We start from the raw sequence: 24,306 nt of genomic DNA, 5'->3' as shown, positions 1-24,306 counted from the left end.
TACCCGACCTCCTAGGTTCCTCACGAATATTAACCGTATCATCAGTTGGAGGAACTACTTCTTCCATCTGTTCCTCGGTTGTTGGTTCTTGAATCTCCGACAGCTCGAAGATTCTATTACTTGTCTTGTTCTCGAGAAATTCTTTCTCTTAGAACGTCGCACTAGCCGCAACAAAAACTCGATGTTCGGTAGGCGAATAGAAGTAATGACCAAACGTTCCTTTTGGATAACCTATAAAGTATGTCTTGACCGATCGCGAGCCAAGCTTATCCTCGTGTCTCCACTTGACATAAGCCTCGCAGCCCCAAACCCGAATAAAGGACAAGTTAGGGACCGTTCCCTTCCACATTTCATATGGAGTCTTGTCGACAACTTTAGTCGGACTTCGGTTAAGTATAAGAGCAGCTGACAAAAGAGCAAAACCCCATAATGAATCAGGTACTACCGTGTGACTCATCATGGATCGAACCATATCAAGTAAGGTTCGATTTCTCCGTTCGGACACACCATTTAATTGAGGTGTTCCAGGTGGAGTTAACTGTAAAACGATTCCACAGTCTTTAAGGTGTTGATCAAACTCATTTGAAAGATATTCGCCACCCCGATCTAAACAGAGTGCTTTAACCTTTCTACCCAGTTGGTTCTCAACCTTGTTCTGGTATTCCTTGAATTTCTCAAAGGACTCACTTTTATGCTTCATTAAGTAGACATATCCGTATCTACTCAAATCGTCCGTGAAAGTGATAAAATATCTATAGCCATCTCTAGCGGTAATTGACATAGGTCCACAAACATCAGTATGTATGAGTCCTAATAGGTCACTAGCGCGCATTCCAACACCTTTGAAGGAAATTCGAGTCATTTTGCCAATGAGACATGATTCACACGTGCCATATGTAGAAAAATCGAATGCGGGAATAGTCCCATTATCGACGAGTTTCTTCACGCGTTTTTCATTTATGTGTCCCATTCGACAATGCCATAGATAGGTTTGATCTTTGTCACCAACCTTTAATTTCTTATTATTCACGTGTAATACTTCCGTGGTTTGATCTAAGATGTAAATTCCATTCATGGAAACTGCTTTGCCATAAATCATTTCATTGAAAGAGAAAATACAGCTATTATCCTTTATTAAAAATGAAAAACCGTCCTTATCAAGTACGGAAACTGAAATAATGTTCTTAGACAAACTGGGTACATAGTAACAGTTATTTAAAAATAACTCAAAACCACTAGGGAGTCTGATTACATATGTTCCCTTCGAGACTGCAGCAACTCTAGCTCCATTCCCGACTCGCAAGTCCACATCACCCTTTCCGAGAGGTGTGATGTTTCTTAGGCCCTGCAAATGATTACACAGATGAGAACCACAACCAGTATCAAGTACCCAAGTTCTGAAACTTGCATGGTTAATCTCAATCATATGAATATAAGATGACATACCAACAGGAACGACGCGACCTGCTTTTATGTCCTCACGGTACACGGGACATTTCCTCCTCCAATGTCCAGTCTTGTGACAATGGTGGCACTCAATGTCACCGCCCTTGCTCTTTGCCTTGCCCTGTGAGCCACTAGTCTCACCAGGCCCACTCTTACCGTTTCCTGGCTTTTTAAACTTTGGCTTACCTACAGTTAGGTCGCCTGGAGCTTTGCCCTTACCTTTATTCTTGTTGGAAATCGTGAGAACATCCTGCTTCATGCTCCCACTCAATTTCATATCCTTCTCGGTCTGTACGAGAAGTGAGTGTAGCTCATGAGGACTTTTCTTTAAGTCATTCATGTAGTAGTTCGCCCTGAAAAGGGCAAAACCACCATGAAGAGAATGAAGCATTCGGTCAATGACTATGCTTCACTGATTTTGCAATCAAGTGCCTCCAATTTCTCGACATTCTCAATCATGTTAAGAATGTGTGGGCTAACCGGTTGGCCCTTTTGGAGTTTCGCATCAAAGAAGCGACATGTATGCTCATAAGTAACGATTCTCGGTGCTTTTGAGAACTCGTTAGTGAGCGTGGTGAAAATCTTGTTTGCACCTTGAGCAATGAAGCGTCTCTGCAAATTGGTTTCCATTGCAAAGATGAGTACGTTCTTTATCGCACCCGCTTCCATGACGAAATCACTATAAGCAAGTGACTCGTTAACTCCTGCATTGGGGCCTGGTTTACCGGTATTGGCTCGATTAAGTACTTTAGCTTACCGTCAAAGAATGGCAAGATTCCGTAGTCTTTGCCTCCCGATCCATAAAGTTGGACCAATCATTCTTCGATCGTGTGAACTGATTCATGTTGTCCATAAAAACTTTAAGCCAGGACTCGCGTCCAAGTGTGGCACTCGGCATTGAGATTTCGTTATTTCCACCATTTGTTGTAACAGTATTATCAAAATAAATGAATTCTACACTGCGAAAAGAAGAATAAAAATAATAAGCATATGCATCGTTATGATTTTAAGTCTTAATGCAAAACTGTTATAAGCAAAGACTCATGCATTTATACAATTGACCTCCCTCAATAATTATATAAATGATCCCAAGACTCAATTATCTGTAAATTGATAAGCCAACCTTTTGGCTAATTCTACTGTTAGAATTCTTGGTCGATAAATTTCTGTAAATTCTATCTTTAGTCCATCATAATCACGAGAAACTCTTCGGACTATAATGTTGAGATAAACTAAGTCAACACAAACTACTTAGCCAACGTAGAAGGGGTCATATTATGCCTACCGGCGAAGAAGGGATTCATAGTTGTTTGCCCTTATAAAGACTAGTCTCAATTTCCGTTTTAGAGGAAGATCCCATCATCTTCATTTTAATTCATTTTAAGTGAACTAATATATAGCATGCGTGAATGAATAAACTAAGGTGATGGCTTAAACTGTGTGACATCTGTATGTCTATGAAAACTAACATACAATCTATATGAGTCAATTTTCATGCATTTTAGTAGGTGGTTTGGTTTAGGCGGAAAATGATGCATAAACTATCATGTGAATGAAAAGCAATAGGAACGAAAACGTAAAAACAATAAAAAGTCCTAGTGTGGCCTATCTATCAAAATGAACATAAATACAACTTTGGAATCCATCCTTGGACCCGAGAAGGTTGTCTTGATGTTCCATCTTGATCCATGTAGCGGGAGTGAGCTCCAATCTCCATCTTTAGTCTTCTCAAAAATTACAATTTAAAAATTACATAATAAACCTATTTACATTCTAATTTCAAAATCGTAATAAATAAAGAAAACCAAACGGAGATACGAGATCTCAAATTACATTAAAAATTATGTTTCCATCATTACGAAAACATAATTTGACTAAGGCCACACTAGGTATTACAAATTACAACCGATTGCAAAAATACGTAAATAAATTCATTCAACGATTCATTCAACTAAAAAAAATACATCAACTAAATAAATTAAACATGCAAGACATAATTCCTTAATTATGTAGATTAATTTCCCAAGCCACCTATTTAAATGATCAAATTAAGTGCCAATTCCTCAATTACTCAATATAAATTTAATCTTAATTCACATTAAACTTGTAATATGAATTTAATCCAACATTATTTTCAACTTTTTTAAAATAATTAGGTATCTAAAATTGTGAACTTCTTCACAACAATTAATCATACATTATTAATTTAATGTATAATCAATATTGGCCAAAACAAACAAGAACAAAAATCCTTTTTTTTTTCTTTTGGGTCTCGGCAAAACAGGGAAATAAAAAAAAAACAGTTTTTTTTTCTTTTTTTTTCTTTGCTCACGGCATGTGGAAAAACAGAAAACCCTTTTTTTTTCTCAAATGCCCTTGGCATATCTAAAAACGAAAAAAAAAATTCTTTCTTCCTCTCGGCTGGAACAAAAAAACAAAACAGCCCCTTGTTTTTTTTTTATTGTTTCGGCATTTCCACAAAACAAAAACAAAAACCTTTTTTTTCTTTGCGACATAATGCCCTAAATTGCAAAAAACTTGATATTGATGAACAAAATCATTTATTGTTGCTATTAACAAGATTGGCATATTCACCTTATAATTTAAACATGTAAATTTATGAAACATGATTCTAAACAACAATTTAGAACCATTTATGCCAAAAACAATATAGCAAAAACAATTTATCATCAACAACTACACGATTTCCATTTACATTATAATTTAATCTTCATTAAATCAAACATCTACAAATTCATCATATAATCATTTTAACTAATTAAAACAACAATATGAAAAATCAAAATGGAAACAAATCAGCAACAAAAAAAACAAAAACCAATCGTCATAAAAAAAAAAAAAAAAAAAAAAAAAACTTACGGCAATTTCTTTTTTTTATAACAGCCGAATTTTTTTTTTCTTTCTCGAAATTCTATTGTTTAAATTCAAATTATGAAAATCATCAAAATAAAATTCGTGGTCTTGGCTCTGATACCACTTGTAGGAATTATCTGTATGCATCCCTTTATTTATAAGGATTATAACGAATTTATTATGATGATAACTAGTCATAAAATAAATTACATAAACAAAATAGTCGAGAATTAAGAAACAACCTTCGGTCCTAGCAAAATTGGCCTAAGAACAATATCGCAATGATATTCACCTATCAGTTGTACCCAAGATGATATGATATATGCCCTTTGCTTCTTGCTAGAATCGATCCCCAATTTTCTGTAAATTTTTAGGGTTTTTCGGGTTTTTGTGTTTTTGATGAGAGGCAAGATTAGGTTAGAATCATTAGGGTAGAAAAATGAGCTCCCTACTCCTCTTATTCTAACCGAAAAAGAGAAGTGAATGGGGAGATTTTTACTGTCCTAATTTTGGCCCAATACAACCGAAACAATAAGAGGATATTTCTTCTTATTTTCGGTTTTTGTCACCTACCAAAATAATGCAATTAAATCTTCTTATTTTGGTATTTTACAAAATGTATATAAAGTGTATAATTAAATTGTCATTTATTTTATTCCGTATTAACTAGTCTACACACAACAGCTTGCAGTTTATTTATTAATATGGGTCAATAATAATTTATTATGACAATATCGTATAATATATACTTTAATTATAAATATCGCATATTTACAATTTGCTAATTAAATGTAACGGATTACATTTAATTACGAATTAACATATTAATTCGTCCAAACTAACATTATATACATTAATTAAATATAACTTATTATATTCAATTTACGAATTGTGATTAATTCGTCTCAGCTAATATTATTTAATCGGCATTAAATAATCGTCTCATCAACACATTGACTAACTGTTTAGTCATATAAGGCATCAATGTGATTACATTTCCATAATCACATCTCTCAAACACATCCTTTAGGTGTGACCTTTAGGGACCAGTTGATCACCGCCATCAGTATGATAATAACGTCAAACTTTCTAGCAAGCCAACCGTTATTAGGTAATCGTTAATCAACTGATAAAATACGAAATATGCCCTTGTGAACCTGTAAGAGATTTACAAATGTTATCACACTAATTTGTGGAGGACACAAGCTCCAACACCCCCACCGGAAGGATTCCTAGCATTGTAATTCCCATAACCCATTGCACTTACATTTTCCACCCCAATTCCTTCTTCAATCATAATGGGGCAAGCTTCCTCCAAATGAGGACCTTGGCAATAGTTGCATTCCACTTGATTCCTTTGACGCCCATCCTTGTTTGGATTGTTCACCATCATGTTCTTCACTAGGTGAGTTAGGTGATTCACACTTTGCTCAAGATTTTGAGTAGATGAGGAGGAGGTTCCCATTGAAGATGCATTTCTTGATCCCCTTTGACTTCTACCATAATTTCTTGTGGTTAAGGCAAGCCTCTCAATGATTTCCTTAGCATCCGCTATGGAATAATTCTCCAAACCTCCCCCGGTAGCAAAATTGACCATCCTTTGATCTTCTTGGCCTAAACCTTTATAAAAGTTAACAAGAAGGTCATCCTCACTCAACCCATGGTATGGGCATTGAGCCACCAACCTCTTAAATCTTTCCCAATATTCATACATGATTTCCCCATGGTCTTGCTCTATTGTGGTAATTGCCTTTTTTGCACGGTTGTGGCGTGAGTCGGGATAGAATTTCTCAAGGAAGGCCGCTTTAATTTCTTTCCAAGTACTTATGGACCCGGAGTAAGATAGAAAAGCCAGTCCTTAGCCGCATCCATCAAGGAAAACGGAAAGGCACGAAGCTTGAATTGGTCCTCCGTCACCCCATTTGGAATTGCTCCTTCACACATCATGTGAAACTCCGATAAGTGTCGGTTAGGATCATTCCCCGCTTGCCCATGGAATTTGGGTAAGTTGTGAATGAAAAAACCCTTGAGTTCAAAGTTGGCATTTGCTCCCAAAGGAGGGTATGTGATGCATAATGGTTGTTCATCATAGTTTCTTGCCCTTATCTCCCGAATGGTTCTATTATCGTTCGCCATTTTAGGATATTGTACTTCAATAGGGTCTACCGAAAGTGGTTCTTCTTCAACTTCGGCTTCCCTAGGTGGTCTTTGATACCACGGGTTAGTAAATAACCAAGAGTATGCTCCGAATGAATCCTCTTCAACGGGAGTAAAATCACCACCTTGTGGAGAATTAAACATAAACCTTGACACTACACAAAACAAATTAGAACTTCCACTTACTTTTAACAACAAGAGGAGTATAAAAACAACTAAGCATAAATTCACAAACTCAAGTTCTAGCTATATTGCCCTTCCTCGGCAACGGCGCCAAAATTTGATAGTGAATAAAACTAGGTCGTTAAATGCTAGAACCAAACTACCAAATTAACAATTTATAAGCCAAACTATATTCTAGATTACTCTAATGGATAAAGCAATATAGTGCAAGTAAGGGTCGGTCCCAAGAGAAGGGCTTTTAAGCTAAAAACTTGAATTGTAAACTATTGACTACTAAAGACAAGGTTATAAACAAACAATGGTTATCAACAATGACCAACAATCGATAAACATAGATAAAGGGGGGGTTTTGAGTTGATTGGTAACATGAAACAAAGTAAAATTGCAATCTTTGTCTAACAAGCAATACAACAAACACTTGGTGAGTAATATGATTCAATATTTAAGAGGACTTGGTGCAATTCTTCCTTATTATCCAACAATAGTAAAGTTTGACTCTTTTATAGCTCTCCTCTTATTATCAACCCAATACTTTCAAGTCAAGATGTTAACATACACAAATTAAACCATCCAAGTATGTCCTTCAAGTTTAATCAACAATTCATTAAACCATGAGTGCAAATCAAACATGAGCATTAAGAGTTGTGCCAAGACAAGAAGCTAGGATCAATTCTCACAAGATTAAACCATACAAATGAGAAAAGACATGAAATTTCCTACTTATTGCATGAGTCCTTTAAACCAAATCAACATACAACAAGCTTGTTCCAAATAATCATAGATAAATTAAACCATTTCTCTAAAATTTGCAATAGTTGGGTAAACAAGATGCAAGAGTGATCAATTCTAACATTCATCTACTCAACATAAGAATTAAGCATAAGGAAAGATCATTAGATAAATAAAAAGAGATTAAAAGAGTCTTACAATACCAAAGTTGGAGACTTTGGATGAATTGCACCAAATAAGGAAGGATTTAGCCTTCCATAGTCTTCAAAACCCAAAACAATAAGGAAAGCTTACAACTTGAAATTGTCTCTAAATTATTACAAGATTAAAACCCTAAATATGAGATTAGATGAGATGATATGATGGTGGATGATAGATTCAGGTCTTCAAATTCTTGGGTATATATAGGATTTCACGAAAACCTAAAAAGATTTCCACTTAAGAAGCCCAAAAGGAGATTAGAAAGCCCCGTATAACAGAGCTGCGCAGGCTGCGCAGCATGCGCCAAAGATGTTCTTGCCTGCGCAATCGTGCGCAGCTGCGCACCATGTTTGCGCAGCCTGCGCCTAGGCTCGCATTTTTGGACTTCTAATTTCCAAGAGCTAGACCTCTTCAAATGTTCTCATTTCTTCTAATCTTCACTCCTACTTCTCCCAGCTGGATTTTAGGCTACATGTGAGCCGCTTGTGTCTTGTCTTGACCTTTGAAAGGTCTTCTTTGACCCTCGGGTTCCGTGCATTAAGATCAATTGTCAACCCGAGGTAAAACACACAAGTTACCACATCATACCCGATTACCAAATACTAGGAAAAGCATACTTAAAGACCCATATTAAAAGACACGAGGGTAGTAAGATCACCCTTTTAGACCAACACAAAACACTACTATCAATCGACGACATAAAAGTGTTGACGATATTTAACACGACCGAATCTTATGTTCATGACAGAGGCCACAGCCCATAGTTACATCTTAAGACCCATCACTCGGAAGTAACTTCATCTTCAACCTCCAAACCCAATGCTACGTCTCTCATCATCACTACGACGTCGTGTCACTCTCCAAACCTTCTCTTCTCACTCTCTCTCCTTTGACGAAGACCTTCCTTTTTCTCTCCTACAAAACCCCCCAAATCCCAAACAACCAACACAAAATCCCCAAAATGGCCCTCACATTCCCGTTAAGTCAGACCTGCCCTTTGACTTCCAGTACTCATACTCAGAGTCCGACCCGTCAATAAAGCCCATCAGCTTCCGTGAAGGCCCAGGTTTTCCCCGTTCGGTCCGGGAAGGCTTGAGCGGAAATGGACCGGCACGAGCGCTCCGGTCGAGGATTGGGATGATTCAGTGAGGGTGAAGTGGGAGGAGGAGAAAATGACGGTGTTGGGTGCGGCGTTGACTGAGGAAGAGGTTGATTTGCTTGTTGAAAAGTATCGGCATAGTGATTGCAACCGACAGATTAACATTGGTAAGTCTCGGTTTTACACTAATACTAGTTGAATGCTGCCTTTATTCTTTCTCAAGGTTGTCAATTTGTCATTGCTGATTTGCTGTTGAATGCCCGTCTCAGTTGTCTTGCTGCAATTATTTTTGAGGTTATCTCTGTGTTTCAATTGCTTTATCAATTTATTGACCTGATTCAGTCATTTCCTTGGTAAGGTCTATTCTTTTTAGGTTTGTAAATCAAAAGTGGTAAAAGCATTGAGCTTTGACTAGCTATTAGCTAGTCTATAGATAGCATCTTGAGGGTGTTTTGGCGATTCATTAATCATTGTAACCCTGATGCCTAAAAAGAGTCAATGGGGGGTAATGGACGGGTGATCGGACGTGGGCAGCCTTTCCTGTTTTCTATTGACCTATGCCTGTAACCAAATAGGGGGCGACAACCTGCTACTGACAAAATCATCGAGTTTAGGCAATATGGCTCTATGAATAGTTATGTATTCAAGGTTGAATATAAAAAATTAATAAGAATGTTGCATTCTCGGGCTATGGAAATAACACGGCAATCAATATTTCAGATGCGTAGATGTAAACGTTGAAGGCTTTGTTTAGATCATAGTTTGAAGATGCGCAAGGCGTGCCGATGCGCTAAGGGCCCAAGGCAAAGAAGCCCAATGCAAAGGCGCGCGTCTTTTGGACGTGAGGCACCCTAATTTTGATAACAAATTTGTACTTTCCAAATAAAATTTTGGGCAACAATAGCCTTTTTAGGAGTTTTCAAGTAGGCTAACATGTCAAGGAGTAAAGTTAGGAATAATGGAGAAAACAAATGGTGAGCCTTGTCTAAAAGATACGGAAAGTGCGTACTAGTTAGCCTTGTTAGGTGACCCTTGTCTAAAAAGGCGCACCTAAAATGGACCGAGGCGTTTTGGCTAGTGCCTCATCCAAGGCGCACTTTTTTAAACTAAGACTGTCTTTAAATGGAAGGATTTGGAGGGAAAGAAAGGGGACAAAATCCCTTGTTTGGCTAGCAACTGCGGTCCGAGGTTAACGGAGGGATACATTTTCTAACGTAGGAAATACTTGGGAGGGAACATGATTGGCTATTCCCCACCCTCTTTTAGTATCCAGAAGAAGGGAAGAGGAAAGTGTATGAGCAGGTAGGTATAATAAACTAGTAATTTTGTACTACTAGTAACAGGTGAAATAAAGATCTAAGCTTACTGTTTAGGATTACGAAATTAGGAGGAGATGACACCAGTATTTGTTTCTTGCCATAGTACCATCATAAATCAGGTCATGTAACTGATGTAAGAGATATAATGCAAAAAGGGAAAAAAATGATTTCCATCTTTGAAATTCCCTGATAAATATACATATTTCATACTGAATGATTGCCTTCTTAACGAAAAAGTGGGAAAAGGAGTGGTGTCGTACACAGCAGAACTACGAGAGACGGAGTATTATTCACCTAGGATTCTGGGTATCAGGCAACCAGTTACCATTAGTCTTGAACTCTTACCATTATACTCCTTCGGTCCTTCCGGCCCAATCATTTGTTTACTTCCATAAACCTTGTGAAGGGTATTTTAAGGTAAACAAATGATCCAGACGTAGGGTGTATATTGTAGTTACCATCATAATTCTTTTCATAGTCCTTGCCCAATAAGCTTGTCTCGTGTTTTATGAATCATTAATATAGTGTCGTTTAGATTTACTGAGAATGGTCTCTTCTTTTTATCTTTGGCCAGGGAAGGATGGAGTTACGCATAACATGCTGGATGACATTCACAATCATTGGCGTAGGGCTGAGGCTGTGAGAATCAAATGCTTGGGGTTACCAACTCTTGATATGGACAATGTTTGCTTTCATCTTGAAATATTAATGTGTGGCTGTATTATCTTTGGCTCTTAGCTGCCTCTTTTTTATGTCAGAGTTATCAAAATTCGTCATTGTGATTCACGTGTTCATTTTTTTTATCTCTATGCAGGACAAATCGGGTGGGAAAGTTATCTATCGTCATCTAAATATTCTACTTCTGTATCGGGGTAGACACTATGATTCCAAAAATCGACCTCTGGTTCCTTTAATGCTCTGGAAGCCTCGTGCTCCGATATATCCCAAGCTTGTACAAAATGTGGCTGAGGGCTTGACTTTTGAAGAAACCAAAGAGTTTAGAAACCGGGGTTTGCACTCTCCCCCACTCATGAAACTCAGTAAGTTACTTCTTTCTGGTGAATGAGAATGCTTTACAAAATTATCAATGTCGTTTCCTCAATGTACTTCATTAACACTTATAAATGGGGAGGTAGGTGGATCGGATGTATACAGTTTTATTACCCGTGTTTTAAAACAAAGAAGTCGTGCCCTACTGACCCATAATGAAGTTGGGTCAAGAATTGTGTCAATGAATATCACAGTATCACCTCTTTAGTAAAAGGAACTTTATGAGTGAACTAAACCATTTTGCTCTATCCATTATAATTGAGAACAGTAAAAAGCTACCTACTCAACTAAATACAATCATAGACGCTGCAATTGTCATTTGGGATTGTGTTTCTGATTGAATCATGCTATTCGTTTAGCTCGGAATGGGGTGTATTTGAATGTGGTGCAAAAAGTGAGGGATGCCTTCCAAACTGAAGAGATGGTGAGATTGGATTGCACCCATGTCGGAACCAGTGACTGCAAAAGGATTGGTGTTAAGCCAAGGGTAAATTTCTTTTTCTAAATTTCTTCATTGTGTAATCAGGTTTGGTTTAGACGTTAAAGCTGTTAAATGAGTACAGGATTTGGGACCTTGCATTCCAATCTTGTTCAAAGATGAGCAAATTATACTTTGGAGGGGAAAGAGAGACCTTAACGATCAAGCTAGCTGCTTAGAGGAACTCGACAGTACGTAAATAACTTGGTTTCGTCGTTAAACCTGAATCTTGGTGAAGCGCATCCATCGGATATGCAAGTCCCACCAAGCCACCCTGTGCTGCACTTCTCACTTCACCTGTGGCAGACCCAAAGAAATGCATTTACGGTGTCCTATGTATAATGCGAAAATAAGTCGATTGATAAATAGTACCGAGTATTTCCTCAAATTCAGGAATACCATTTATGTAAGGAACAAATATCAAGAAATGTACTCTACTTCTTGAATAAAATTACCGATTTGTAAATATCGTCGACGTTTTAGTAAATATCGTCGACGTTTTCATTCCAAAAGACAATAATGCCCTTTGCATAATTACACTATTTTTTCTCTCTCTAAACAATTTTCTCTCAAATTCTATTAAAAACCAACTACATTTCGATCTCTCATCTGCATTAAACCAATTAAAAAATGTTAGAAATTAATGCACATCGACTAGAAAACATAAATAATTTTAAAAAATCGGCAAATAAACGTATTAAACACGGTTTTTTAAAAAAATGAACTAGCTCATGGACTAAATGTTGAGATTTAACAATCGACCATGGACCAAACGTTGAAAACCAACGTTTGCCATGGTCCAAACTTGGGAAACCAACGTTGGCCATGGTCCAAACGTTGGAATCCCAAGTTTGGCCTTGGTGATTTTTTTTTTTTTTTTAAATTTTTTTTAAAAAATAAAAAAATTATGTGGCCAAACGTGGGATTCCAACGTTTGGACCATGGCTAACATTGATTTCCCACGTTTAGACCATGGCAAACGTTGGTTTCCAATGTTTGGTCCATGGCTGAACGTCAGATCTCAAAGTTTGGTCCATGGTTCAACCTTGGGGGTAGAAATTTCAGATTTACGCAGAAAAATTGCAATGTTTGTTATTACTAAGTCAATAAGTGACGTAAATTAATTATCGAATAGATTTAACGGTGCGCAAAAAAAAAATTATCCAAATAATGAAGCGATTAAGTTGTTTAAGTACCGGTGATTCGGGATCCATCGTGTTGTTAATTATTGTTGTTGGTTATTTTTTTAATTTAGTAGATTTTTTGTTGAATTTGAGAGGAAATTTTTTAGAAAGAGAAAGTGTTGGATTTGTGGAAGGGCAGTTATCGTCTTTTTTTTTTTAAAAACGTCGTCGATATTTACTAAAACGTCGTCGATATAAATCAGCCTAACTGGATCTGTTTGTAATTTGTAAGAGACCAAAATACCAATTTGCTTTAGGACGTTTAAATATATTCATGTTAACTTTATAACGGATCCGTTATAAACTTGGAGTAAAAGTCAACTAACGGTTACTCGGTTAGTCTTGTTTAGGAGTTTTATATTGCCCCTTTTTTCTCTCTAAAAACCATAGCTTCCAACAATCAGATTCAGGGCTTCCATCGACCATTAATCGATGGTAAGCCTCATAAAAGATTTATTTATCAATTATTAGTATGAAAATTTATGAATCAATTAATAAAAGTCTCCCTTTTGGTGAGATCCGTTTGTCTGTCTCCAATTTCAAAGTTTTTTCTGTTCTTTATATCATTCTAGGGTTTTGTTTTGATCTATGGTGCCGATAAAAGGTAAATTTTCTCCATCAATGAATGAAACAAGGATCCCCTTGAAAAGCTAGATGAAGATAGCGATACAACTCAAACAAGGACGAGTCGAACTGTCATATCATATTTTGAGATCCCTAGTTTTACGAGAGAAATTTGTCCTTTGGCTTCTATTAAATCTGTTGTTTTCGATTATACCTATCTCTTGTAAGTGCCGTTTGGCGATTTATTAATGAATTGATCTTGTTTTTCAAAAAAATAGTGATTTTTATTACAAGGTTTAAGAAGAATGGTGAGATGAGCTTTATGTTATACTAGTTTTAAACCCATGCAAAAATTGCACGGGATTAAATATTCAACAATTTGACTAAACACACACATATTAGAAATAAAATTTCACATAATTATAACTTAGAAAATTAATAACATCCAACGTACATAATATATACTCCCTATTATCTAATAAAATTACAAATATTGAATTAATATATTATTTTTTTATTATTAAACTGATTGCCAGTTTAAATTAATGGGTACTGGCCCGAATGAGCCTACTCATACCCGGTTTGACACTTGAACAGAAGACCCGAGTTTAACTCGTAACTTGAATGACCCGATCTATAGTGTGACTCGAAATGTTTATTATTGACCACTTTTTATAACTAAGTTGATAATAATAGGCGGGAACGACTTAAATCTGAAATGACTCGATATGATACATTTTTTGTCAAACTCGAGATCAACCTAAAATGACATGTTCTGCATCTGGCCTAATCGACATGTTTGCTTGGTCTAATTTGATCTGTAAAAAAATTTAAAATTTAGGTCCCATTTAAATAGTAAAAGCAAAATTGAGAACCGACTACTTAACTACACAAATTCTCATTTAGGACGGACATTATTCGTCTTAAACTTATGCCGAGTCAGATTATACATGTTAAATCACCCCCACTTATTGCCTAAAAAATGCCAAAAATTTTGTCTTTATTACCACCATGGGGTAGCATTTGACTCGTTTTAAGTTTAAGACGGATAATACCCGTCTTAAGCAAGAGTTAGTGAATAAACTATTATACCCGGCCCACGTATTATACTCCATAGAAAACAGAACCTAAACATAAAAAATTATGCCCGGCCCACTAATTTTCTTAGACAAATCTTATAAAATGTTTTGACTCATAATCTCATTGCAAATAGCAAAAATACTCTAATTTAAAAACCCACTTCACCTAAACACTCATCTTACCGTCACTTTCTCTTCTCTACAAAACCAAAAATACCCAAACTGGAGTGTTTTTGTGGCTCTGTCTCTCTTACCCTACCTCTTCACTCTCAATCTCATCCTATCGCCCCTTTTCCCTACATTTCACTCTTCCCTACCATTCACCATATTAAAGTTTTCGACCTTAAATCGAAGCGTTCATTTCAAATCTGCTTTTACAAATTTAATTCATACATCATATGGCGACATTTTCAGTTTTAATTCTGTATAATAACAAAGATCGAGCTTCTAGTATTTTTTACTATTGATTTTTTTTAGTTTAATCCATGTTCCTTTTTTTTTTCCTGTATTGCATGCAATATTTTTTTACGGTATTTTTTAGTTTTAAATTATTAGTTAAATAATTTTTTTTTTTACTAATCTCAAGTTTTTATGACATGTTTTTCATGTTTTTAAATTTTTTATTTTTGTATTTATATTGTTGTCTTTAATTATTTATGTTTTTGTAAGTATTTTTTTTTTTACCTTTTTTGTGTTTATTGTTCTCTGACACTTCTTTTTCTCCAAAGAAATGATTTCCTTTTCTGATTTATTTCTATATCAATAATAATTTTTTAAAATAAAAATTCGTGATATTTTCCTGCTCTTAAAATTAAGAATACTTGTTTTACATCTTTTAAATTTATTTGATATTTTTCTGTTATTTTTGTTTAGAATATATTTTTTTAATTACATGGAATACTATTAACAAAATTAAATTATTACTCTGATCAAAATGATATTTTATAAACTGCAGAAATTATAAACATTCGACAGTCTATACTTTGGTTAATATTTTATTTGTAATTTGTAATTTTTTTTATGTTCATAATTTTGTCGTATATTTTATCAAGTTGATCAATGAAATAAATATGATCAATGAAATCATAAAATAAAATCATAGTATTTGTAATTTTTACGTTGAGTTGAGTTAAGGGAGGAGACAGTAATTAAATGGTACATAAAATATGGGGGGGCCCATATGCAACCAATTTTCTAAAACTCATCGGCCAATAGGAAATCAAAGAAAAACTCGGCTTTTATACTATGTAGATATGAAGCAATTTTACATGAAAGAAATAGAACTTAACTGATCCGAAACGACCCTTAATCGAGACGCCGTGTAAGACACTGCCCTAAATCAGTTAGACCCCCATAGGGATGTCAGTGGGGCGGGTTTTGGCGGGTCTCGCTCCGCACCCGCCCAACTTGGGGCGGGCGCGGGTAATGATTTGACGGGTCATGGGGCGGGGATGGGTTTCAAAAGTATCATTCGTCGCGGGTCGTGGGACGGGGATGGGTATCACATGAAACCCGCCCCATACCCACCCGGCCTCACACCCACCCACCCCGCCCGCCCCGCTCCGCATGTCCCCGCTCCGCTTATACCCGCCTCACTCATCTCCAAATCACCAACCCACCTATAATAAGTAGTAGTAATTATACTATAATAATAAAAGAAAATTATAACAAGAGGATAAAAAGCTCAAACCAATTATACTTGGTAAGAATGCTAACGGAGCTTTAGATGATTTGAGGGAACAATGAGTGAAGCTCTGTTAATTTGATCAAGTAGCTTTGTTTACTTTGGACATGCGTTTCATTGTTTGTAAAACTCTTTCATGGTTTGAAAAACTTGTGTACTAGTTAATTGAATGTATATTTTGCGAAAACTTATTTGTATAAGTAGTACGACTAGTATATTTTAGATTTTAGATTTATATTTTTAAAAATTGTTTATGAGGAGATAGGTAATTTGGCGGGTCAACGGTTCCCCGCGGGGCGGGGACGGGTTTGAAAAGTTCAACCCGCCGCGGGTCGTGGGGCGGGTGTGGGTACGCATTATAGACTCGCGGGGCGGGTGTGGGTTACCCCTCCTCCGCACCCACCCCGCTCCATTGACATCCCTAGACCCCCACACAGGTGCTCCTTGGGTTCCGTGGTCACCGATTCCATGGTTAACGCCTCCTTCAGCACAATGTTGCACACCAAAGACGGAAGCGGGAACTGTTCTCAATATTGATAGTATAAGAATGACGAGATAGAGAAGGAGAAGTATTGTGTTTTTCTGTGTATGTAAAACTGAGGAGGAAGAAGGTTTATATAGTAAACAAGAGGCTCCTCCAACAGTCATAAAAATGAATGCCATTGATTCTGGGATTAATAGTCATAAATCGTGTAATGAATTCTGTATTGATTGCGGAATCGTGTCACGAACACGAGCCGAGCCGGACGGACGGCAGCGGCGGCGCGCGCGTGGGGAGACTATAGTCTACCCTCTATAGTCTAGTTTGTGGGAAATAATCTGTATACTTCCCTTTAACATGAAGGATTATAACGATATAATAAAGATGATCTATGGTCATAAAATAAAATACATAAGCATAAGTAAAAAGATTTAGAATTAACCTCGGGTCCTTGCAAAATTGGCCTAAGAACAATATCAAAATTGATATTCACCTATTAGTTGCACCCAAGACGATCTAAGATATACCCTTTGATTATGCTAGAAATCAATCTAAAATTTTCTGTAAAATTTTATTGTCTTTCTGTTTTGTGATGAGAAAGAGGAGGCTCGGTCAGAAAAAGAATTAGGTTAGAAATAATTCTCCACCTTTCTTTTTATATAGACCGAAATCCGAAATCAATTAGGAAAGATTTATATCTCCTAATTTCGGCCAATGTGATCCGAAAATAAGGAATTAAATTTCCTTATTTTTGGTCTTTCCAAAAATATATAAAGTGTGTTAAATTGTCATCTAGCGAGGATCGAACCCATGACCTCTTGGCTTGTGTACCCTCACTATTACCACTATGACACATTCAACTTGTTGATATTAAATACAACTGATTATATTTAATTACGAATTAACAGATTAATTCTTTCAAACTAACCTTTATATATATTTAATTAAATATAACTTATTATATTTAATTTACGAATTGACAGTTAATTCGTCTCAACTTAATATTATTTAATTTTCATTAAATAATTATCTCATCAACACATTTATTAACTTTTTAGTCATTTTGGGCATCAATGTAATTATATTTCTATAACCACATTTCTCAAATACGTCCTATAGGTGTGACCTTTAGGGACCAGTTGATCACCGCCATCTGTATGATAATAACGTCAAACTTTCTAGCAAGTCAACCGTTATTAGGTAAACGTTAATCAACTGATTAAATATACGAAGTATACCCTTGTGAACTGTAAGAGATTTACAAATGTTATCACACTAATTTGTGGAGGACACAAGCTCAACAAACTCCCACTTGTCCTCACAAGTGTATGTGCGATAACCGATTCTCATATCCTTTAAAATTTCTCCCACTCAATGTAAAACAATTTGCAAATCCGAATTCACAAAGGTCGTATTTTACAAGTGATCGATATCAAGAGTGGTTTTCCCGACTAGAGAGTAACTTAACTGATAAACGAATCAACATTCGAGCATGGCCATGCATTTCGATTACAACTCCTCGAGTGGCCCCGAGAAATAACTATACCGATAAGGGATGGATATTTTCCTTAACTCAAATCTTGCGGATGTAAGCACAGTATGAAATGATCCGAAAAATCTACTTTAGCCCCGATTCACGGTAGAGACCGTGAGAAAGAAACCAAAGTCACCCAAAAACTGCCTTAATCTCAAGAGACAGTTGATAGTCAAAAGAATCGACTCTAGGTACACAATAGATGTCCTATCCACGACCTGGCACCGAATGTTATAGAACATTTAGGACTCCATTACGTTGTCACAAATAAAAATTGTCCTACGAGGTATCGTCATAATCTCGTATCTGTGATCGATTAGTCAACCGTTTAACTTATGGCTCGTTGAACCACCATCAATCGACTGCACAATATAATAGCCGGAGTTATCAGCTCACATTGGCGATTACAAACAAAAACAAATATAATGTAATTCAGTTCACTTTGTGGCGTTCAATGTTGTCAGTACAATCCACATGAAAAACAAAATATTATATATATAAAACGATGAAGTTATAAATAATATATGAAAAAGATAATGTATCAAATCCATAATCAAGTACTACAACTTAGGAACATGTTTAATTCCCATGGAATTAACATGCCCTACATGTTTATCATAATTCAACGGTTTGGTGAGAGGATCTGCGATGTTATCATCCGTCGCAATCTTGTCAATCACTATCTCTTCTTGCTCCACGTAATCACGGATCAGGTGAGCCTTCCGTAGTACATGTCTAGATTTGTTGCTAGACTTTGGCTCCTTAGCCTGGAAGATGGCACCTCTATTGTCACAATAGATGGTGATCGGGTCATTCGAACTAGGAACTACCGAAAGCCCTTGTAAGAATTGACGCATCCATAACGCTTCCTTTGCGCCTCCGAAGCGGCATAGTACTCGGATTCGATAGTAGAATCTGCTACAACACTCGTTTGGAACTCTTCCACCGACCGCAAAGCACCATTAAGAGTGAAGACGAACCCGGACTGAGATTTTGAATCGTCTCGATCCGTTTGGAAGCTAGCATCTGCGTAACCGGTTACGCATAGCTTAGTATCGCCTCCATAAGTCAATACCCAATCCTTAGTCCTCCGTAGGTACTTGAGGATATTTTTGACTGTTATCCAGTGTGTTTCACCTGGAGTCTTTTGGTACCGACTCGTCATACTCAATGCATATACCACGTCTGGACGTGTGCATATCATGGCATACATGATCGATCCTATTGCAGAAGCATAAGGAACACGACTCATGCGCTCAATTACTTCAGGCATCGTGGGTGACTGAGACTTGCTCAACTGCATCCCAGTCGTCATAGGAAGGTTCCCCTTCTTGGAGTTGGTCATGCTGAACCTCTCAAGAACCTTATCTAGATAAGACTCCTAACTAAGTGATAACGTCCGTCGTGATCTATCTTGGTAGATACGGATTCCCAAAATACGTTGTGCCTCACCCAGATCTTTTATCTGGAAATGGTTCTTCAACCATTCTTTAACCGAAGAAAGGAGAGGAATGTCATTCCCAATCAAGTGTATGTCATCGACATACAATATCAAGAATACAATCTTGCTCCCACTCGACTTGATATATAAGCATGGTTCTTCGGCCGATCGAGTGAAACCATACTCTTTTATCACTTGGTCGAAACGATGATTCCAACTCCGAGAAGCTTGCTTAAGTCCATAAATGGAACGCTTAAGCTTGCATACTTTCTTAGGATGTTTAGGATCTATGAAACCTTCGGGTTGCACCATGTACAACTCTTCCTCCAAATACCCGTTTAAGAAGGCGGTTTTCACATCCATTTGCCAAATCTCATAATCATGAAATGCGGCAATCGCTAAGATTATCCGAATGGAACGTAGCATGACTACAGGTGCAAAAATCTCATCATAATGCAATCCTTGCACTTGAGTGAAACCTTTTGCCACAAGTCGTGCCTTATAGATATCTGGTTGCGCGTCTTGCTGAACGCTTTATTTTATAAAGCCATTTGCACTGTAGAGGTTTTACCTTATTAGGTAAATCAACTAGATCCCATACGTTATTCTCATACATGGAGTCCATCTCGAATTGCATGGCTTCGAGCCATAGCTTTGAGTCGAAACAGGCCATAGCACCTTTATAGGTTGCGGGTTCATTACTTTCTAGAAGTAAAACATCATTCTCCTCGACCATACCAATGTATCTGTCCGGAGGATGAGAGTCTCTACCCGACCTCCTAGGTTCCTCGAATATTAATCGTATCATCGGTTGGAGGTACGCTTCCTCCATCTGTTCCTCGGTTGTTGGTTCTGGAATCTCCGACAGCTCGAAGGTTCTATTACTCGACTTGTTCTCGAGAAATTCTTTCTCTAAGAACGTCGCACTAGCCGCAACAAATACTCGATGTTCGGTTGGCGAATAGAAGTAATGACCAAATGTTCCTTTTGGATAACCTATAAAGTATGTCTTGACCGATCGCGGGCCGAGCTTATCCTCGTGTCTCCACTTGACATAAGCCTCGCAGCCCCAAACCCGAATAAAGGACAACTTAGGTACCGTTCCCTTCCACATTTCATATGGAGTCTTGTCGACAGCTTTAGACGGATTTCGGTTATGTATAAGAGCAACACAAAGAGCATAACCCCATAATGAATGAGGCACTACCGTGTGACTCATCATGGATCGAACCATATCAAGTAAGGTTCGATTTCTCCGTTCGGACACACCATTTAATTGAGGTGTTCCAGGTGGAGTTAATCGTAGAGCGATTCCACGCTCTTTCGGTGTTGATCAAACTCATTTGAAAGATATTTGCCACCCCGATCTGAACGGAGTGCTTTAATCTTTCTACCCAGTTGGTTCTGTACCCTATTCTGGTATTCCTTGAATTTCTCAAAGGACTCACTTTTATGCTTCATTAAGTAGACATATCCGTATCTACTCAAATCGTCCGTGAAAGTGATAAAATATCTATAGCCATCTCTAGCGGTAATTGACATAGGTCCATATACGTCCGTATGTATGAGTCCTAATAGGTCACTAGCGCGCATTCCAACACCTTCGAAGGAAATTCGAGTCATCTTGCCAATGAGACATGATTCACACGTGCCATATGCAGAAAATCCGAATGAGGGAATAGTCCCATTATCGACGAGTTTCTTTACGCGTTTCTCATTTATGTGTCCCATTCGACAATGCCATAGATAGGTTTGATCTTTGTCACCAACCATTAATTTCTTATTATTCATGTGTAATACTTCCGTGGTTTGATCTAAGATATAAATTCCATTCATAGAAACTGCTTTGCCATAAATCATTTCATTAAAAGAGAAAATACAACTATTATCCTTTATTGAAAATGTAAAACCGTCTTTAGCAAGTACGGAAACAGAAATAATGTTCTTAGATAAACTGGGTACATAGTAACAGTTATTTAATGATAACTCAAAACCACTAGGGAGTTGGATTACATATGTTCCCTTCGAGGCAAAGACTACTCGTGCTCCATTCCCGACTCGCAGGTCCACATCACTTTTTTCGAGAGGTATGATGTTCTTTAGGCCCTGCAAATGATTACACAGATGAGAACCACAACCAGTATCTAGTACCCAAATTCGAAACTTGCATGGTTAATCTCAATCATATGAATATAAGATGACATACCAACAGGAGCGACACGGCTACCGCTTTGATGTCCTCACGGGAGACGGGACAGTTCCTCCTCCAATGTCCAGTCTTGTGACAATGGTGGCACTCTATGTCACCGCCCTTGCTCTTTGTCTTGCCCCGTGAGCCACTAGTCTCACCCGGCGCACTCTTACCATTTCCTGGCTTTTTAAACTTTGGCTTACCTACAGCTAGGTCGCCATGAGCCTTGCCCTTACCTTTACTCTTGTTGTGAATCGTGAGAACATTCTGCTTCATGCTCCCACTCAATTTCATATCCTTCTCGGTCTGTACGAGAAGGGAGTGTAGCTCATGAGGACTCTTTTTCAAGTCATTCAGGTAGTAGTTCGCCCTAAAAAGGGCAAAACCATCGTGAAGAGAATGAAGCATTCGGTCAATGACAATGCTCTCACCGATTCTACAATTCGGTGACTCCGCTTTCTCGACATTCTCAATCATGTTAAGAATGTGTGGGCTAACCGGTTGGCCTTTTGGAGTTTCGCATCAAAGAAGCGACAAGTATGCTCATATGTGATGATTCTCGGTGCCTTTGAGAACTCATTAGTGAGCGTGGTGAAAATCTTGTTTGCACCTTGGGCAATGAAGCGTCTCTGCAGATTGGTTTCCATTGCAAAGATGAATACGTTCTTTATCGCACCTGCTTCCATAACGAAATCACTATAAGCGAGTGACTCGTTGGCTCCTGCATTTGGGCCTGGTTGACCGTATTGGCTCGATTAAATACCCGAGCTTACCGTCGCGAGGGCGACATTCCGTAGTGCCGCCTCCCGATCCGCAAAATTGGACCCATCATTCTTCATCGAGTGGACCGATTCATTTGGTCCATGAACATTTTAAGCCAGGACGAACGATCTAGTGTGGCACTAGGCATTGGGATTGCGTTATTTCCACCATTTGTTGTAATAAAGATTATTGATAATAAGCGTGTTCTACACTACGAAAGAAGAATAAAATAATAAGCATGCATCGTTTTATTTTAAGTCTAATGAACTAATGTCATAACGCGAAGACTCAAAAACATTTATACAATTGACCTCCCTCAAGAATTATATAAATGACCCCAAGACTCAATTTTCTCAGAGATTGATAAGCTAACCTTTTAGCTAATTCTACCGTTAGAATTCTTGGTCGATAAATTTCTTTAAATACTATCTTTAGTCCATCATAATCACGAGAAACTCTTCGGACTATAATGTTGAGGTAAACTAAGTCAACACAACTACTTACCCAACGTAGAAGGGGTCATATTAGGCCTACCGACGAAGAAGGGATTCATAGATGTTTGCCCTTATAAAGACTAATCTCAATTTCCGTTTTAGAGGAAGATCCCATCAACTTTTTAATTCATTTTAAGTGAACTATAATCTAGCATGCGAGAATGATTTAAACTAAGGTGATGGCTTAAAGATCGTGACATCTCGCATGTCCATGAAAACTAACATACAACCTATATGAGTCAATTTTCATGCAATTTAGTAGTAGGTGGTTTGGTTTTAGGCGGAATATGATGCAATTACTAGCATGTGAATGAAAAGCAATAAAATGAAAAACGTAAAAAAAAAAAAACAGTAAAAGTCCTAGTGTGGCTTATCCTATCAAAATGAACAATAAATACAAGTTTGGAATCCATCCTTGGACCCGAGAAGCTTGTGTTGATGTTCCATCTTGATCCATGTAGCGGGAGTGAGCTTGAATCTTCATCTTTAGTCTTCTTTGAAATTACAATAATTAAAATTACATAATTGACCTATTAATTACATTCTAATTTCAAAACCCAAAACTAAAATAAAGGAGATTCGAGATCTCATAATTACATAAAAATCATGTTTCCTTCATTACGAAAACATAATTGACTAAGGCCACACTAAGTATTACAAATTACAACCGATTGCAAAATTAAATACGTAAATAAAATTCATTCATTCGATTCATTCAACATAATTAAAAGCATCAACTAAAAATAAATTAAACATACATAATACGATAAATAAATTATGTTGATTAATTTATCCAAACCACCTTTTTAAATTAAATTAAGTGACAATTCCGCAATTTAATCACATTAATTTCATACTTAATCCATATTATACTTGTAATATGAATTCTATCCGTCAAAAATTTTAAACTGCTTTAAAATAACTCGGTATCATCAAATTGTGAACCGATTCACAATAACTAATTGGCCAAAAAAAAATAATATCCAATTCTTTAAATTTGTCTCGGCTAAAAACAAAACGATTTTTTTTTTTTTATTAGTCACGGCTAAAAATAAAAAAAAAACTCTTTTCCTATTCTAATTCGGTAAATAGGAAAAACAAGGGAAAAAAAAACTTTCCAAAAAAAAAATATTCTCTATTTTTCGGCTAAAGGCAAAAAAAACTTTCCTAAATTTTTTTTTATTCTTTTTTTTTTTCTTCTTCTACTCGGTTTACCAAAAATCAACAAAAAAAAAAAAAAAATTTTTTTTCGTAAACCCTAAAAAAAAAACGCAGCCTCCTTTTTTTTTTCTTTTTTTTTTTTGCGGCAATTATGCCCTAAAACAAGATTTGATGATCAATTGTTTACCTTTGCTA

General features: G+C 36.9%; 1 protein-coding gene across 1 annotated transcript; it reads left to right on the top strand.

The window, feature by feature from the left end:
• The first annotated feature begins 8,359 nt into the window (after positions 1–8,359).
• LOC141626924 (CRS2-associated factor 2, mitochondrial-like) lies at positions 8,360–12,078 on the top strand. Its single transcript, XM_074440497.1, has 5 exons — positions 8,360–8,856; positions 10,583–10,718; positions 10,823–11,048; positions 11,418–11,545; positions 11,622–12,078. The coding sequence occupies exons 1-3, from the start codon at positions 8,763–8,765 to the stop codon at positions 10,857–10,859; spliced, it is 267 nt and encodes an 88-aa protein (XP_074296598.1). The 5' UTR covers positions 8,360–8,762; the 3' UTR covers positions 10,860–11,048; positions 11,418–11,545; positions 11,622–12,078.
• Positions 12,079–24,306: the final 12,228 nt, after the last annotated feature.

Source organism: Silene latifolia, chromosome Y (genome assembly GCF_048544455.1).
Source record: "Silene latifolia isolate original U9 population chromosome Y, ASM4854445v1, whole genome shotgun sequence".
NCBI lineage: Eukaryota > Viridiplantae > Streptophyta > Magnoliopsida > Caryophyllales > Caryophyllaceae > Silene > Silene latifolia.
Note: the sequence above shows the minus strand (reverse complement) of the source record. Positions and strands in the feature narration are given on the sequence as shown.

Bases quoted from the DNA above. Each gene is read 5' to 3' on its own strand.
- LOC141626924 (XM_074440497.1), top strand. From the start codon at position 8,763: ATGACGGTGTTGGGTGCGGCGTTGACTGAGGAAGAGGTTGATTTGCTT. The intron at 8,857-10,582 runs GTAAGTCTCGGT...ATCTTTGGCCAG, and splicing joins CAACCGACAGATTAACATTG to GGAAGGATGGAGTTACGCAT. The intron at 10,719-10,822 runs GTGTGGCTGTAT...ATCTCTATGCAG, and splicing joins TTTCATCTTGAAATATTAAT to GACAAATCGGGTGGGAAAGT.